This window comes from Lynx canadensis, chromosome E1 (assembly GCF_007474595.2).
Source record: "Lynx canadensis isolate LIC74 chromosome E1, mLynCan4.pri.v2, whole genome shotgun sequence".
Classification (NCBI taxonomy): domain Eukaryota; kingdom Metazoa; phylum Chordata; class Mammalia; order Carnivora; family Felidae; genus Lynx; species Lynx canadensis.
This window is the reverse complement of record NC_044316.2, coordinates 8,775,328-8,793,927: the sequence shown is the minus strand read 5'-3', so window position 1 is coordinate 8,793,927 and position 18,600 is coordinate 8,775,328. Positions and strand designations below refer to the sequence as shown.

General features: G+C 46.0%; 2 protein-coding genes across 6 annotated transcripts in view; both read left to right on the top strand.

Moving 5' to 3' along the window:
• The window catches only part of CDRT1 (CMT1A duplicated region transcript 1), a 34,200-nt gene extending 20,598 nt beyond the window's left edge, over positions 1-13,602 (top strand). Inside the window, exons 11-13 of the mRNA XM_030294899.1 lie at positions 1,602-1,760; positions 3,631-3,896; positions 11,799-13,602. Of these exons, the coding sequence (XP_030150759.1) occupies positions 1,602-1,760; positions 3,631-3,896; positions 11,799-12,607 (1,234 nt within the window). The 3' untranslated portion in view covers positions 12,608-13,602. The remainder of the gene's footprint in view (positions 1-1,601; positions 1,761-3,630; positions 3,897-11,798) is intronic.
• A 2,443-nt stretch (positions 13,603-16,045) lies between these two features.
• The window catches only part of LOC115500471 (Golgi apparatus membrane protein TVP23 homolog B), a 58,137-nt gene continuing 55,582 nt past the window's right edge, over positions 16,046-18,600 (top strand). For all 5 annotated transcript variants that reach the window (XM_032591232.1, XM_030294901.2, XM_030294902.1 and 2 more), the window contains exon 1: positions 16,046-16,149. In XM_032591232.1, coding sequence (XP_032447123.1) covers positions 16,138-16,149 — 12 coding nt within the window. In that variant the 5' untranslated portion in view covers positions 16,046-16,137. The remainder of the gene's footprint in view (positions 16,150-18,600) is intronic.

Sequence of the window (18,600 nt, the reverse complement as noted above, 5' to 3'; positions counted from 1 at the left end):
TTCACTTTTAGATGGGGCGACCAGTTGATCGACTGATCTATCCATCACAGGAGCCACATTGACCTCTTTGCTGTCCTTTGAACGTGCTAAGCATGCTGTAGCTTTCAAGGTCTTTGTTGTTTCTGTTTTGCTAGTGGTTGGGGCCTTGAAATGTCTTAATCTGACCCGCGGATCTGACCAGGGCTAAGGCCAAATGGTATGGGGTGAATGTCATTCTGTTAACACATTATATCAATAATCATACTCCAAAACCTGAGCTGACACTCACCTTTTCATCAGATATTTATTGAGGACCTTCTACGAGCTGGGCCTTGTGTTAGGTGCTGGGCATGCAAAGATGAGTAAGAGACAGGTTGTGGGAATTTAACAGTGTACCTGAAGTTTGTGTATGTGTGTGCGAGGGGAGGGGAGATGATGGAGATAAAGGGTGGTTTTGTGGAGAAGGTAGCACATGAGCAAGGATGGGTACAGATGGCAGGGATCCAAGGACTTGCTTGACACATAAGATCTAACAAATTGGTGGCATCAGATTCCACTTAAAGAAAATTTTTAAGTTTATTTATTTTGAGCGAGAGCGCACGAGCTTGAGCAGGGGAGGGGTAAAGAGAAGGGGAGAGAAATAATCCCAAGCAGGCTCCGAGTTGTTGGCACGGAGCCGGGTGCGGGGCTTGGACCCTCGAACCACGAGATCAGGACCTGAACCAAAGTCGGATGCTTAACCGATTGAGCCACCCCCGCGCTCTCGAATTCAACTTTTTAGTATCATTAACAGGAATGGGGTAATTACATTTTGTAGCTGAATACTCCACACGTCTGGAGGCCCGCTTGGCTGCAGCCGTTGTGGGAAGGTTTTGTGGGAAGCATCTACGTCACCTGGCCCTCTCTCTTCTGCTGGTCACCACCAAAGGGAGCTCACACATTTCGTCCCTGGGTAAAACTTTCCTTCGGGACGTTTCACTGGAAGAATGCAAGCCGCTCATTTAAGATCCCAAAGGAACTGCTTAAACACTGGGTTTTTGCTTCCTATAAAGATGATCATTTCCCCATGTGTGGATTTCTTTCTTCACTGATGCTAGGGACGCCTGGCTGGCTCCATTGGTGGAGCGTGACTCCCGATCTCGGGGTTGTCGGTTCGAGCCCCACGTTGGGTGTAGAGATCACTGAAAAATATCTAGTGATACTATCTGAAAAGGCATCAAAACAGTAAGTTCTCAGCATGACTTTTTCAGAAGTCATTAGCTAGGAACCAAAATGTAAGAGAAAAGCGTGATCACCTCTGGATCAGACCCCCCTCCTCCCCGCCCCGGCCAAAAAACCCCAAACAAATAAAAAACAAAACAAAACAAAAATGCAAAAGCACAAAACCTGTGACAGAAGCCTCTGTGTTTCGCCACCTTGTGGCACTGCGACCGGACTGCAGGAAAAATAACCGCGGGATGGGAGGAGAGAGGACAGCCACGTCTTGAAGGTGAATGGCTGGCAAACCGGTAAGGCAGTCATGACCGCTGCCTCCCCACCGTACACAAAATACCCCACGCTACCAACACACCCAAACCTTCCAGCAACACACGGGTACAGCCTGCCGCTCTGTTCTCTTCCAGGGAGGTGCTTCATGTGGCTCTTCTCTTCCTCCGGGTCATCAGCGCCTGTGCCGACGGCAAGATCCGCATTTACAATTTCCTAAATGGGAACTGTCTGAAGGTGATGAAAGTCAATGGCAGAGGTGACCCCGTGCTGTCCTTCTTTATTGAGGGCAACAGGTGGGTGGTAGGTGTGGAGGTCAGAGCCGTGAGCAATTCTGTTTGGATAATTTTCTGCTCCCCTAGGACACCAGCCTTGGCGTTCCTGGCAGGAGGAGAGAGTGGGCAGTGCTCTCCTCCAATTTTGGCGGTAGAAGGGTAATATTTTGGCGGTAGAAGCGTAATATTTTGGCGGTAGAAGGGTAATATTTTGGCTATACAGAGGTAATATTTTGGGTAATATTTTGGCGGTAGAAAGGTAATGGTCTTGCGGGGGACTAACCGGACTTTGCACAAAGCTTAGCAGTCGGGGTTCACATTGCTCTTAATTTGTTCCGGATGTCTGGGCAAGTCAGGCCGTGAGTACAGTAAGGCACTGTCGTGAACGTGTAGACCCTGCTTGGCTCCCTGGCCCTGCCTTCTCTGACCATCTGTCTCTGATGCCCACTTCTTCTTTTTTTTTTTTAATGTTTATTTATTTTTGAGAGAGAGAGAGAGACAGAGCGTAAGCAGGGAAGGCGCAGAGAGAGAGGGAGACACAGAATCCGAAGCAGGCTCCAGGCTCCGCGCTGTCAGCACAGAGCCGGACGCGGGGCTTGAACTCACGAGCCGTGAGATCACGACCTGAGCCGAAGTCGGGAACTTAACCGGCTGAGCCACCCAGGTGCCCCTTCTGATGCCCACTTCTAACGCAAGGAGACTTATGGGAGGGTGGGGGATGGCTATAGCGACGGGTCCAGTGTCCATTGGGGAAGAACTGAGCCGGTGGGTTTACAGAAACCAGAACAATGACTAACTATATATAGTATTACACTTGCTATATGCTAGGTTCGGGGTGATATTATGTGAAAATACCCAAATAGAATTGTCTTTTACACAGATCACTTGAGACATCAGTTAATCTCCCTGAACCATATTGCCTTCCCTTTTTTTTTTTTTTTTTTGGTAAAGAACAAAAACATGATGTTTTATTAATTTATTATTATTATTATTTTTTTACATTTATTTATTTACTTGGAGAGCGAGAGAGTGGGGAAGGGGCAGAGACAGAATCCTGAGTAGGCTCCGTGCTGTCAGCCCGACACGGGGCTTGATCCCATGAACCACGGGATCGTGACCAGAGCTGAAGTCGGACGCTTAACCGACTGAGCTACCCGGGTGCCCCACAGCTATTCTGTTTAAATTTAGGGCATGCTCAGAGACTTTGGGGATGATGGAGGGACAGAGGGAGCAAAGACCTCTGTTACAGTTTTCCTCATCCCCATCACAGCAATAGAAACATGGTATTTGGATACTGTGCTTGAGAAAAAGAGTGAACTTCAAGACGGTGGGGTGCAGAGTAGCTAAGTTTTCTGCGTTGGGCACCCTAGGAACTTGGTACTCACTCCGTGAATGGAAATTCACTTAAAAATATTTTAACTTGAGGGCCGCCTGGGTGGTTCAGTCGGTTAAACGCCAGAATTCGTCTCAGGTCATGATCTAGCGATTTGTGAGTTCGAGCCCCACATCGGGCTCTGTGCTGCCTTGGGTCCTCTGTCCCTCCCTCTCTCTCTGCCCCTCTCCCACTGGTTCCCTCTCTCTCTCTCTCCCTCTTTCAGAATAAATAAACTTAAAAAAATATTTTAACTTGGAAAGTGAAGTAATCAGAACATATGGCCGCGCTTACACTTAATTTTAAAGGAAACGACCCTCACTGCCCCACCGGCTACCTTTTATCACTCCAGATCCTCCAGTAGCCGACACCATCCTGCTTGTACAGTCTCTCCCCCCGGGTGCTGTTCCCTTGGCCTCGGCATTGGACACGACCGTGATTGAAATGCCTTATTTGGAGGCCCGGGCAGTGGTGGCCTTCACGCTCCTTTTGTGGGCGATCTTGTTGCTTTTCTTCCAGGATGGTGATCAACACGGAGAGCAATATTCTCATGTTCCAGTTTGAGAATGTAAAGTGGCAGTACTCCCTGGACAAGGCCAAACAAAAGAAGGAGAAAGAAGAGGACAGGGAAGAAAACAGCCTTGCGGAAGTTCTCTCCAGGTCTAGCACTCAGGTTTCCAGCCTGAAGGACTCGTTATCCAGTCAACAAACCGTGACCCAGGAGTCCCTGTTAAGTAAACCATGCAGGTCCCGAGTTTTCCGGAGGGCAACCAGGTTACCTACAGGTAAGAGAACTGAATCCCAGGCCACCTCAGTGTACCCGATGGAGTGGATGAGAGGGTGGCAGGATGAGTTTCTTTGTAGGGAAAGAATGAGCATACAAGTTGGGGAGGGGCAGAGAGGGAGGGAGACACAGAATCCGAAGCAGGCTCCAGGCTCCGAGCTGTCAGCACAGAGCCCGACGTGGGGCTCGAACCCACGAACGTGAGATCATGACCTGAGCCCAAGTTGGATGCTTAACTGACTGAGCCACCCAGGTGCCGCAATGATTTATTTTATTTAAGTTCATTTATTTATTTTGAGAGAGAGGAGAGAGAGCGAGAATGGAGGAGAAGCAGAGAGAGAGAGAGGGAAAGACAGGATCCCAAGCAGGCTCCACACTGTCAGCACAGAGCCCCATGCAGGGCTCAAACTAAGGAACCGTGAGATCATGACCTGAGCTGAAATGAGGAGTCGGATGCTTAATCCACTGAGCCACCCAGCAGCCCACCAATGATTTCTTGATAATGTAAATCTTCACCTTTAAGGAAGGTGGGAGCCCATTCTTTTTGATTCACCAACTGGTTAGCCAACTCAAGAGAATCTCCTGATTTTCAAGGCCTAGGTTTACAAACGTATTAGAATCTTTGTACAGTAGATAACTAATATCTACTATATACTTGCCATGAATACAAAAAGCAACATCTGTGCCCATCCAAACATACATTACATAATTATTTCCTTAAAACAGAGGCAAGATATTATTGTACCACAGAAAAATGAGCTATGCAGAATGTATTATCTCGAGAGCCTGATTGATAACATGCGTACCCAGAAAATATTAGTTATAAAGCAGATACGTGTGTGTGTGTGTGAGTGCTGTTGGGAATGCTATTTATAAGACGCACAGAGAATAAATTAGGAGTGAGCTACAGTAGCCAGACTCCTTCCTTTTACCTGTCCCCGATTTTGGCATGGGTAACTGGATCCCCAGATCTAAAGAGAACATCAAGAGATCACGTCCAGGCATACACTACAAATGATCAGCTCTCTCTTGAGGAGACCAAGAGGTTTAGGTGATGCTTAAAGCTTGGGAATCAGTAGGAAAAGTGGGTGAGAGGAAGGGCAGGAGGGGATGTAGATCTTAGGCTCCGGATGACTTACCTAGTGTGACACAACAACAAACAAGGTGATAGTCTGGGTGAAAATCATTCGATGACCAGCTATGCGCCCCCCCCCCCTTATGTAGACCTAATCGAATTATATAATTACTATGACTTCCTCCTCAATCTTTAGTAGGAGTGTTAACAGAGGCACCTCAAAGTCAAGGAAAGTCAAAATCACCCCGAAGATACAGCAAGAAGAGGGCGAGTCCTGTTTGTAAGGAAACAAGGGGCATAGATGGTGGGCAAGAGAGTTTGGAAGCAAAAATCCTTGCAGGGGATATGACAAACGGTGATACTTTATTCTGGATCAGGGGCAGGATCCTCTCTCTCTCTCTCGCTCGCTCACTTTTCCCCATCTAGTTTTTCAGCAAGCCCATGACCTTGCTTATCTTTGAGAATTCAGAAGGGATAAAATGTCTGGCTTTTCTTAAGGGTGATTGGTTTTCCTTCATTGTTCCCTTACGCACAGTGTGAGAACTTTTGTAAGAGCTGCCTTCCCAGTTTTGGTCTCACAGCCTGCCTCCTCCCTGCCACTGAGACTTCTCACTTCTGGGACTATTGTGTCATCAGGAATAGAATGTCCCTTTGTTGTTTTGGAGAGACTGTGGTAAAGATTTAAAATGCCTTTCAAATATTTTTGGTTAATAGGATAGCACTTGAGTCAAACTCCCTGCAGAGACTAGCTTCAAGGTGAAGTTTCAGGAGGGCTCTACTAACAAGGGCTCTACTATATCCTTGAACATACGTATGTTTATGTACCTGTACAGGTATACCTGCAAGGGTAAAGTCTTAGCAGTGGCGTTGCCAAGACAAAGGATAACGGCCCTTAACAGTTAGAAAGGTATCGGGGCACCTGGATGGCTCAGTAGGTTAAGCGCCGCACTTCGGCTCAGGTCATGATCTCACAGTTCGTGAGTTCAAGTCCCATATCGGGCTCTCTGCTGTCAGCACAGAGCCTGCTTCAGATCCTCTGTCTCCCTCTCTCTGCCCCTCCCCTGCTCTCACACACTCTCTCTCTTAAAAATAAATAAACATAAAAAAATTGGAAAGATATTGATATCGCACCCCTATGTTTATTGCAGCATTATTTACGATAGCCAAATTATGGAAGCAACCCAAGTGTCCATCAGTAGAGGAATGGATAAAGAAGATGTGGGTTGTGTGTGTGTGTGTGTGTATATTTACTTGCATATATACATACACTATATACAAATATATACATATATATACCCCACATATGTACATTATATATATTTGTGCATACACACACACACACATACACACACTGAAATATTACTCAGCCATAAAAAGAATGAAATCTTGCCATTTGCAACAACACGGATAGATCTAGAGGGTATAATGGTAAGTGAAATAAGTTAGTCAGGGAAAGACAAGTACCGTATGATTTCACTCATATGTGGAATATAAGAAATCAAAGGAACAAAGAAAAAAAGATACCAAACAACAGACCCTTAACTATGGAGAACAAACAGATGGTTGCCAGAGGGGAGGTGAGTGGGGGGATGGGTGAAATAGGTAAAGGGAATTAAGAGTACGCTTATCTTGATGAGCACTGAGTAATGTACAGAATGGTCAAATCACTACATTGTACACCCGAGGCTAATATAATGCTGCATGTTGACTATACTGGAATTAAAATAAAAAAAAAATAATACAAAAAGAGGGGAACACTAACATAGCTGATTGGATTTGGAAAAAAATTAGAAAGATATTGCCATAGTTATCCTTAAAAATGATATACCAATTTACAGTCCCACCAACAATGCATGAGAGCTCCCACCACACCCAGGCATGTCCAAACTGGGTGTTAGCCATCATTTTGTACTTGCTTATACGGTAAGTAAAAATAGTTTCTGCATTTCTTTGAGGTGGATCACTAACAAGCTAAATGTCCACCAGCGGGAAGTGATGAAGTAGATATGGAAAAATTCACACTATGGAATACTTGCTAACAGCTAAAAATTGTATCATGAGGACCTACATGTATTGACTTGGAAAGAGATCCATGATATATTATTATATGAAAAAAGACACCCTGGTGAACAATGAGTTATCACAATTCCTTTTTTAAAAAATTTGGGGGGTGCCTGGGTGGCTTAGTTGGTTGAGCGTCCGACTTTGGCTCAGGTCATGATCTCACGGTCTGTGGGTTCAAGCCCCACATTGGGCTCTGTGCTGATGGCTTGGAGCCTGGAGCCCGCTTTGGATTCTGTGTCCCCCTCCCCACCCCGTTCCTCCCCTGCTCGCACTCTGTCTCTCTCTCAAAAATAAAGATTAAAAAAAAATGTGAGTTTGTTGACACACAATGTTACATTAGTTTCAGGTAAATGACATACTGATTTGACAAGTTAACACATTATGCTATGTCCCCGTTACATTGCTATTACAATATCATTGACTGTATTCCTTATGCTGTGCCTTTTATTCCCATGACTTAACTCATTTAGTAACTGGAAGCCTGTATCTCCCACTCCCCTTCACCCATTTTGCTCATTCTTCCCCCACCCCCTTCCCTCTGGCAACCATCTCCGTATTTATAGGTCTGATTCTACTTTTATTCGTTTATTGTTGTTGTTGTTGTTTTTTAAGATTCCACTTTTGAGCGAAATCTGGTGGTATTCGTCTTTCTTGGTTTGACTCGTTGCACTTAGCATCATACCCTCCAGGTACTCTCTGTGTTGTCTCAAATGGCACGGTCTCATTCTTTTCATGGCTGCTTAAACATCTTCATAATCCATTCATCTATTGTTGGACATCTACATTGCTTCCATATCTTGGCTATTGTAAATAATGCTATAATAAACATAAGGATGCATATATTGAATTACTGTTTTTGTTTTCTTTGGGTAAATATCCGATAGTGGAAATACTCCATACTGTTTTCCACCATGGCTCCACTGATTTGCATTCCTACGAACAGTGCACGAGAATTCCTTTCTCTCCACATTCTTGCCAATGCTTATATCTTGTATTTTTTATTTTAGTCATTCTGACAGGTGCAAAATGGTATCTCATTGTGGTTTTGATTTGCATTTCTCTGCAAATTATTAGAGATGTTGAACATCTTTTCATGCATCTGTTGACTATCCGTGTGTCTTCTTTGGCAAAATGTCTATTCAGGTCCTCTGCCCATTTTTTAAATTGGGTTTTTTTTTGGTGATGAGTTGTGTAAGTTCTTTACATATTTTGGATATTAACCCCTGGTCGGATAGATCATTTGCAAATATCTTCCACCCTTCAGTAGGTTACCTTTTTGTTTTCTTGGTGGTTTCCTTTGCTGTGTGCAAAAGCCTTTTATTTTGATGTAGTCCTGATGTTCTCCCCCCCCGGCTTTTTTTTTTTTTTTTTTTTTTGCTTTTGTTCCCCTTGCCTTAGGAGACCTAGGAGATATATCTAGAAAAATCTTGCTACAACTGATGTCAGACAGATTACTGCCTGTGTTCTAGGATTTTTATGGCTTCGGGTCTCACATGTAGGTCTTTAATCCATTTTGAGTTTATTTTTGTGTGTAGTGTTAAAGGGTGGTCCAGTTTCATTCTTTGGTTGCAGCTGCCCAGTTTTCCCAGCGCCATTCATTGAAGAGACTGTTTTTCCCCATTGTATATTCTTGCTTTCTGTGTCATAGATTGACCATGTAATTACGGGTTTATTTCTGGGCTCTGTGTTCTGTTCCATTGGTCTATGTCTCTCTTTCTTTTTTTTGAATGCCAGCACCATACTGTTTTGATTACTACAGCCTTCTAGTGTATATTAAAATCTGAATTCTGATACCTCCAGCTTTGTTTTTCTTTCTTAAGATGGCTTTGGCTATTTGAGGTCTTTTGTGGCTTCATACGTATTTCGGTGTTTTTTCTTCTAGTTTTGTGAAAAATGCTGTTGGTATATTGTTCAGGGATTACACTGAATCTGTAGATGTCTTTGGGAAATATGGATATTTTAACAATATTAATTTTTCATGTCCATAAGCATGGAATACCTGTTTTCTGTCATCAATGTCTTATAGTCAATCCAATGTCAATTGAATGTCAATTCAATGTCAATTCAATGTCAATGTCAATTTCTTTCATCAATGTCTTATAGTTCAGAGTATAAGTCTCACCTCTTTGATTAAGTTTATTTCTAGGTATTTTATTATTCTTGGTGCAATTGAAAATGGGAGTGTTTTTAAAATTTTTCTTTCTGCTGCTTCATTATTAGTGTATATAAATGCTACGAATTTCTGCTACTAATTTTGCATCCTGCAACTTTCCGGAATGCACTCACTACTTCCAGTAGTGTTTTGGTAGTCTTAAGGATTTGCTATGTATAGTATCATGTCATCCGGAAATAGTGACAGTTTAACTTCTTTACCAACGTGGACACTTCTTATTTCTTTTTCTTATCAGATTGCTATGGCTAGGACTTCCAGTACTACGTTGAATAAACGTGGTGAGAGTGGACATCCTTGTCTTATTCCTGATCTTAGGGTAAAAGCTTTCAGTTTTCACCATGGAGTATAATGTTGGTTGTGGATTTTCATGTCTGGCCTTTATTACGTTGAGGTATGTTCTCTCTACCCCCACTTTCTTGACACAATTCCTTTTTTAAATGTTTTTATTTTTTATTTTTGAGAGAGAGAGAGTGAGAGACAGAGCATGAGTGGCGGAGGGACAGAAAGAGTGAGACACAGAATCTGAAGCAGGCTCCAGGCTCTGAGCTGTCAGCGCAGAGCCCGACGTGGGGCTCAAACCCACAAATTGTGGGATCGTGACCTGAGACGAAGTCAGATGCTTAACTAACTGAGCCACCCATGTGCCCCAAAACAATTCCTTTTTCTAAAGGAGAAAAACTGTGTGTTTTCATGTACACACATACACACACACACAGAGTGGTTGATTCTGGGATTAAAAAGGATAGTGGGGAAGATTTTAACATCTTAATTTTATTTAGTTTTATATGCTTTAGTAAAAATATTTAATATTTTACTATTTACTATTTTAACATCAATTTAACAATATTTAATCATCAACTCAATATTATAATTATTAAATACCATTTAATGTAATAATTTAACATTTAATAATTTAATAAAATATTATTTATTTAACAAAGTGGACAGGGAGATATTTGAAGCTTCATCCCATCTTAGTATGCCCATACACAAACATCTTGGGATAAAACCTATTTTGTCAAGGAAAATTATATGTTCAGCACACTGTTGCACTTTATTTGCTAGTTATGCATTGGTATAGTTTGGGGTACAGATTGTTTTTAATGCTTATTTATTTTTGACAGAGAGAGAGGGAGAGAGAGAGAGAGACAGTGCAAGTGGGGGAGGGGCAGAGAGAGAGGGAGACACAGAATCTGAAACAGGCTCCAGGCTCCGAGCTGTCAGCACAGAGCCCGACATGGGGCTCGAACCGATGAACCGCGAGATCATGACCTGAGCCAAAGTTGGACGCTTAACTGACTGAGCCACCCAGGCGCCCCACGTACAGACTTTTAATTGTCAGGTCAGACTAGACAATGACTTTCATGACTCAGTTATTCTTTTTGTAAAATGGGGATAATGCTTTCAGTGTATCTGTGAGGTACTGGAGGGAGTGAAAAGCCCAAGTGAAAGAGAGATAATAGATTTGCTCACATGTAAAGACATCCTTGTTACTTCTAGGTATTAGGCACCTTGGAAGTCTTGACCATCATGCAACATGTCAGAATGAATCTCTTATCCCTGTCAAGTGACTTTTAGAACTGCTGCTATTGTTAAAAAACATTTTAGGAACTCTTGTTCAGGAAATGCCTTTTTTGGTCACATTGTGATATATTTAGGCTGTATATTTTGATGCAGTTTTGAGTTTGGAAAATGTCCAAAGATCATTTGGAATCAAATTTGATAAATAATTAATAAGATAGAGGTCAAACTTTGTGATGCAGTTTTTGTTTAAAAATAGAGATCGGGGGGCGCCTGGGTGGCTTGGTCGGTTAAGCGTCCCACTTTGGCTCAGGTGATGATCTCACGGTCCGTGAGTTCGAGCCTGTGTCGGGCTCTGTGCTGACAGCTCAGAGCCTGGAGCCTGTTTCAGATTCTGTGTCTCCCTCTCTCTCTGCCCCTCCCCTGTTCATGCTCTGTCTCTCTCTGTCTCAAAAATAAATAAACGTTAAAAAAAAATTAAAAAAATAAATAAATAAAAATAGAGATCGGTGGGGCACCTGGTGGCTCAGTCGGTTAAGGGTCCAACTCTTGGTTTCAGCTCAGGTCATGATCTCACGGTTCATGGGACTGAACCCCATGTCTGGCTCTGTGCTGACAGTGCTGAGCCTGCTTGGGATTCTCTCTCTACCTCTCTCTTTGCCCCTCCCTCGCTTGTGCTCTCTCTCAAGATAAATAAACATTTAAAAAGATAGAGATTTGATACTATAAATTTATAAGGCCTATTTTGTGTGAATCATAAATGAGGTAGAAAGCATCTTCCCACAGGGAAGTCACAAAATGTGTGGAACATTGGGATCACATATGTTCCCTCCAAAATATGCATATCTAGAGCTTAATACACACTTGTACACAAATACCAGTATATTTCGTAAAAACTTGTCGTGTTGAATATGTCATAATTTCTAGCGTTATAGAGGATTTTTGCCCACATGACGGCATACCCATTGGACAACAAAGACCTCAGATGGGTTTAACTTTCATGCATAACGAATTACTATTTTTCATGGAACACTCTGACTTGCTTTTGTTTTCTTTTTTTGAAAAACCAGATGATGAGAAAATTCAAAAAGAAAGACACCCCGTAGACATGATTAAGTGCTCGAAGAAAAAGTCCTGGCAAATCCCCATGTCACCTGACCAGTTCCTACTGACCGTTAATGCCCTGCAGCAGGCCCATAATTCGGGGGCACTTGCCTATCCCCGTAGGCCGCAAACCCAAGTCATCGATGCCCAGGGACCTTCAATTCCACACCCAAGGAAGGTCTTGAGTTTCAAAGGAAAATCAATCCAACACGCAGTTGACAGGTTGAGGCGCAGCGAGCCTCCCGTAGATGTGAAACAAACCAACATTCCCCTGGAGATCCAGAAACTGCAGCCCAACCTGAAGAACTCTTTGCACAGTCCCCGAGTCCAGTCCACCATACCCCAGCCCGTGATACTCCACCCCCGACTCACCGGCAGCTGCAAGGGTGAAGACCAAGTGACCAGCTCCATCGATGGGACCGTGCGCGCCTTCAGCCCGTTAACCAGCACGCAGGTCATTAAACCGAACCGCATGCTGGCTCCACCAGCGGGCATGACAACCAAATCTGTCAGGAGAGAACGACCTCACTTCTGTACGACCCTTGATCCCTTTAGAGCGAACACTCAGTTCATGTTGTTGACTGTAAGGGAGGAGAAAGAGTACAGGGAGGCCAAGAGGAAGGAGTATCAGGCCAGGAAGCCCACTAAAGTGCTCGATCCAGAAAAAGCCAGCAAATCTGCATGGATCAGGAAGATCCAAGGCCTGCCTCTAGATAATTTCCTGAAGCAAGGGAAAATAGCGGCTCCTGAACTTGGACAAAACATGTTTATCTGAACCAGCCTTGGGGCATGAACATCTTACAATAAACAGAAAACCAAGTGGATGTTGGAGTTTGGCTACTTGTTTTCTTTGTTTGTTTGTTTGTTTTGGACTGGCCCTTGGCAATGTGGGGAGTCCGAATTATCTTCCTAGAAGCCAAAGAATTGATATAATCAAAGTAAGAAAAGAGGGGGAGCTGGGAGCTGGGAGCGATTGGCATCTGTGTTCCCACTGAAAACCACTGAAACTTCTGAAAGCCCAACTTCACTGGTGGGAGATGGGAAAGTGATCATTGGAAATTGAATACCACTCATCATTACCAGTTTAGGGCTACCATTCTGATCGCACATGAATGATGGGATTGTGTTAGAATAATGCATTGGAATTCTCGGGTATTTTTGCACGGAAGCCTGATGAAGTTCAATGAGCTCAGTTAAGCATCTAAAAGGAGATACCCTCAATGGGGTTGACCTATTGCATTGGAGAACGTTGTGCGTTCTTTTCCTTCTCAGGGCTCTTATGGAAGAGAATTAGGCATAGACATCTTTTCTTCGAAGAGGGACACTAATATCAAGTGTGTGGATGTTTCTACTTAGACCTTCCAAGATGGTGTCAGGGACCAGGCAGGTAAAAGAGGGCGGCACACTACTGGAGCGGTTGGAGAGCTCGAGCCTCCTGCTCCGTGGCTCAGCATGACCATAGGATGGTGTGAGATAGTAGAAAATATATATTGGTCTCTGCCCCCAGTTCCTGGCACAGAGCTCCTGAAACCCTTGTAAATTCCTAAGTGATATGAACACCAGGAACATCTCTTCTTTTTAACGAGGCGACTCAGAGTGGGCTCCTGGATTGGTCCTTGATGGGGGCTGGTCGGTCACCAGAAAGCTTGGGAATTTTAGCCCCACCCCACATCCTCTCCAGAGAGGAGAGAGCTCCAGAGAGGAGTTAATGATCCATCACGCCTACGGTGATGAAACCTCCGTAAAAATCTCAACAGTATGGGGTTCAGAGTGCTTCCAGATTGGTGCACACATCCATGCACTGGGAGGGTGATGCACCCCAACTCCATGGACCCTCCCAGGCCTTGCCTATATGTGTCTCTTTGTCCGGTTGTTCATCTGTATCTTTTATTTATTATTATTTTTTTAAAAAATTTTTTTTTTCAACATTTTATTTATTTTTGGGACAGAGAGAGACAGAGCATGAACGGGGGAGGGGCAGAGAGAGAGGGAGACACAGAATCGGAAACAGGCTCCAGGCTCTGAGCCATCAGCCCAGAGCCTGACGCAGGGCTCGAACTCACGGACCGCGAGATCGTGACCTGGCTGAAGTCGGACGCCTAACCGACTGCGCCACCCAGGCGCCCCCATCTGTATCTTTTAATAAGCTGGCACATGTAAGTGTTTCCTCGAGTTCTGTGAACTCCTCTAGCAGATTACTTGAACTCAAGAGGGGGGGTCATCGGAACCTCAAATCTATAGCCAGTTGGTCAGGAGCGCAGTGATAAACTGGGTTTCCAACTGGCGTGTGAAGAATGAGCGTATGTGAGAGACAGAAAGAGGGAGGGGGAGCTGGCACGCAAGAGAGTCTTCTGGGACTGAGCCCATAACCTGTGGGATCTGGCTCTATCTCTTTAAAATGTCAGAATTGAATTGAATTGTAGGACACCCAGCTGCTGTCACTGAGAACTGCTTGGTGTGGGGCAGGAACTCCCACACATCTGGTGACCAGAAGTGAAGTGTTTTATGTGAGGAGTAAAAGAGACAGCAGAAAAGTACAGTAGGGAAGAAGTGGGCTTTTCCCTGCACAGCAGAGAGACTGAACTGAGCCTTTCCTATACAGGTGGTAATGAATTCAAGTAGAACGCAAACCAAAAACAACACAAAACTCCACAACCCACACACTGGATGGGGCGCCAAACACATGGCATGGGCAGGCTAGAGGCACAGGCCACCTCTTCAGGGCCTTCGCTTTTCACCTCCAAGTGCGGGACCGTAATTCTTTGCCAAGGTTTCTCCTTTAAGAATTTATTTTTTTCATTATTAGGATATTAAGTTTATTTATTTATTAAGAAAGTTTGGGGGGGGGAGCCCTGGGTGGCTCAGTCCATTAAGCATCTGACTTCGGCTAGGGTCATGATCTTGCGGCTGGTGAGTTCGAGTCCCCCATCGGGATCTGAGCTGACAGCGTGCAGCCTGGAGCCTGCTTGGGATTCTGTGTCTCCCCCTCTCTCTGCCTCTAACCTACTCGCATTCTGTCTCTGATTAAAAACATTTTTTTAACAAAATCTTCAGGGGCGCCTGGGTGGCGCAGTTGGTTAAGCGTCCGACTTCAGCCAGGTCACGATCTCGCGGTCCGTGAGTTCGAGCCCCGCGTCAGGCTCTGGGCTGATGGCTCGGAGCCTGGAGCCTGTTTCCGATTCTGAGTCTCCCTCCCTCTCTGCCCCTCCCCCGTTCACGCTCTGTCTCTCTCTGTCCCAAAATAAATAAAAAAAAAAACGTTGAAAAAAAAATTAAAAAAAAAATCTTCATTTATCTTTGAGAAAGAGAGACAGAGTGTGAGTGGGGGAGGAAGAGAGAGAGAGGGAGACACAGAATCCGAAGAAGGCTCCAGGTTCTGAGCTGTGAGCACAGAGCCTGACTCCGGGCTGGCATCACGAACTAGTTCATAACCTGAACGGAAGTCGGACACTTAACCCAGGCGCCCCTAGGATATTAAGTTTAAAGTAGTACCGGCAAATAGCCATGTAAAAATTGTGATTTCAACGTAAAGGATCCCCTGGATGAAGGAAATGTGCTAATACACATTATTCTATGAGTGTTCCAGTAGCACGCTGATGTAGGTCAGGCAGATAGGATATTCTTATAATCACACTGTTGCAGTCACAGTTTCAAAGATGATGTAAAAGTCTCTGAATTTCAGATCCTTCATGGAGCAAAATGACATCACCGGAGATTAAACTTAAAACAGTATTAAGAATTACACTTACTATGTACTAAGCACACTTAACCCTGTTCGGATACCATCATCATCCTCACTTTACAAAACTGAGGAAAGACGTATATAAGGTTATTGGATAGCTAGTACCCGGAGAAGCCGGGACTCAAACACACGCTCTCACCCGCTTTGTTCCTTATTGTTTGCAGGCGTCGATTTTCCTCCCACAATAAAACTCGAGTCCCCCGCCCTGTTCCTTCTAAATAGCGTCCCAGACATTTGCCGCGCCCCCGACGCCCCGCCCACACGCTCGCCTCTCCCTCCATGCCCCGCCCCCGACGCACCGTCCCCCGCACTCGCCCCGCCCCCGGATCTCTCGCCCCGCCTCGCGTCCCGCCCCGAGGCTGCCCCGCCCCCGGGCGCCGCGCCCACACGCTCGTCCCGCCCCGGAAGCCACGCCTCCTCAGTTCCTCCTCCCGCAAAGCACCTGGAAGCGGAAGCGGGGACGGGCTGAGCTTGTGCTTTGCTCCTCCCCTCCTGTGGGGACCTGGTCGCGTCAGTGGCCGCGCTGACGTGGCTCCCGGAAGTGGGCCTGGCGCAGGGCGGTCATGTTGCAGCAGGTGAGGGGCCGCGGGCGCGTCGTGAGGGTGGGTGTGGCTGGGCGCCGGGCTTGCTGGGTCCCGGGGGGGCGCGAGTCTGGCGTCCCGGGGCCGTTGTGCCCGCGCCCCCGCTGGCTGACCGAGCCCCGGGGTTGGGGAGCCGGAGGGAGCGTAGCTGGGGCCCCGAGGCCTCGGTGGGGGGTGGGGGTGCCCCGGCTGAGCCTCGGAGGGACGGCTGCGGGGTGTGCAGAAGCGCATCGCCAGCAGAGGTGGGGCGCCGGATCGCACGGGTGCCGGTGCCGTGCTGAGGAAACGCCCTCGGTGTGAAGTTGCGGGTGGTCTGGCTTTCCCCAACCATTCCGGGACTTTCGGGGGTGCAGTGCGATCCTGCAGGAGTAGGAGACACCGCCAGGCCCTTGCAGTCAAGTGCTTGTTGCCGAAGTAACACTAATGGTGATGGTTGATCACTTCGATGGTCACGGCTGTGCCCTTAGGGTTAATTACAGTTTGCAGGTCTAGACCAGAGATGAGGAAGAAGAATCATCTCTTGCTAGGTTAAACAAAACAAAACAAAACAAAACTTTTTGCCGTTTATCGTGCACTTTCACTTGAGTATCCATAGCCTTTTTTTTTTTTTTCCATTGAGGGATTACTACGGCCCAGGCACCGTTCTAGGCCCTAGGATAGGGCTGTGAACGGCACACATTTCTTACCCTGAAATGTGTGAGTTGTAGGGTGCTGGGGGGTGGGGGCTTGTCGATGGGTTGGGGTGGGGAGACCTAACTAGTTACATATGAGGATGTTTCCAGGTAATGCCAGCAAAGACAAAGTGACGTATATGGCAAGTATCTGGGAATAGGGCAGCCTTAGAATTTATGGTCAGTAAAGACCACTCTAAGGAGGTTGCTTGAGTAGACAAGATCCAATGATGGTTTGATTCTGCTTTCTGAACCTGCATCCAGGCTGAAGGAAGCTGGAGAAAAACACACAGCCATACGGACCGTTCCCAAGTCCAGTTTGTGACCATGAACCTCAAGCGGGCCCTTAAGGCTGCCAGGCACTCGTCCCCACGTTCCCACAGGCTCCTCCCTCTCCCACCCTCCTGGGCCACTACTGAGGTTCCTTTTTCCTCAGACCTTCAGCCTTCCTTCCCTCCCTCTGCATCCACCGAGAAAGTAGAAGCCATCAGAAGAGAATTTCACACCACCAGCCATATGCTTCTTTGCCCGGGATCTCCCATATACTCTTTCTTTTCCTGTTCGTTTTCCATCCTTAGGCCATCCTGCCTACTCGTGCGCTGGTTTCCGTGCCTCTGGCCTGCTGGAAGGTGGTGCTCCAGCAACTCTCTCTTTGCTTTTCTCCATCATCACTGTTTTCTTTCCGTTTTTAAAAGCTTGTTTTTTAAAAAAAAAAAAAAAAATTATTTATTTATTTTGAGAGCGAGCGTGGGTGCAAGCTGGGGAAAGGGCAGAGAGGGAGAGAGAATCCCAAGCAGGCTCTGTGCGGTCGGCGCAGAGCCCTGAAGGGGGGCTTGATCCTGTGAACCTTGAGATCGTGACCTGGGCCGAAATCAAGAGTCGGAGGCCCAACCGGCTGAGCCACCCAGGCGCCACCAAAGCTTAAGTTGACATATAAACATGCTTTAATTTCTCCTGCCTTAAAAAATAAAAACTTCACTCTAAACGCCCTTTGAGGTATCACCCCATTCTTAGTTCCTTAAGATTTATGGGGCGCCTGGGTGGCTCGGTCGGTTAAGCGTCCGACTTCGGCTCAGGTCATGATCTCAGGGTCTGTGAGTTCGAGCCCCGCATCGGGCTCTGTGCTGACAGCTCAGAGCCTGAAGCCTGTTTCAGGTTCTGTGTCTCCCTCTCTCTCTGCCCCTCCCCTGTTCACGCACTGTCTCTCTCTGTCTCAAAAATAAATAAACGTTAAAAAATTTAAAAAAAAAAAAAAGATTTATTTATACTTGTCTCTTACTTTTTCTGTTGTCTCTTGTGTCCATTCTAGTCTGGTTTTCTCCCTCTTCCGTCTGCCATCCTGAAACTGCTCTTAGTGAGGTCACTGATGACCGGTTAGAAATACAGTGGTCTTGGGGCGCCTGGGTGGCGCAGTCGGTTAAGCGTCCGACTTCAGCCAGGTCACGATCTCGCGGTCCGTGAGTTCGAGCCCCGCGTCAGGCTCTGGGCTGATGGCTCGGAGCCTGGAGCCTGTTTCTGATTCTGTGTCTCCCTCTCTCTCTGCCCCTCACCCGTTCATGCTCTGTTTCTCTCTGTCCCAAAAATAAATAAAAAACGTTGAAAAAAATTAAAAAAAAAAAAAAAAAGAAATACAGTGGTCTTGGGGCCACTAAGTGGGTTAAGAATCCGACTTCGGCTCTGGTCATGACCTCATGGCTCGTGAGTTGGAGCCGCACATCGGGCTCTGTGCTAACAGCTCAGAGCCCGGAGCCTGCTTTGGGTTCTGTGTCGCCCT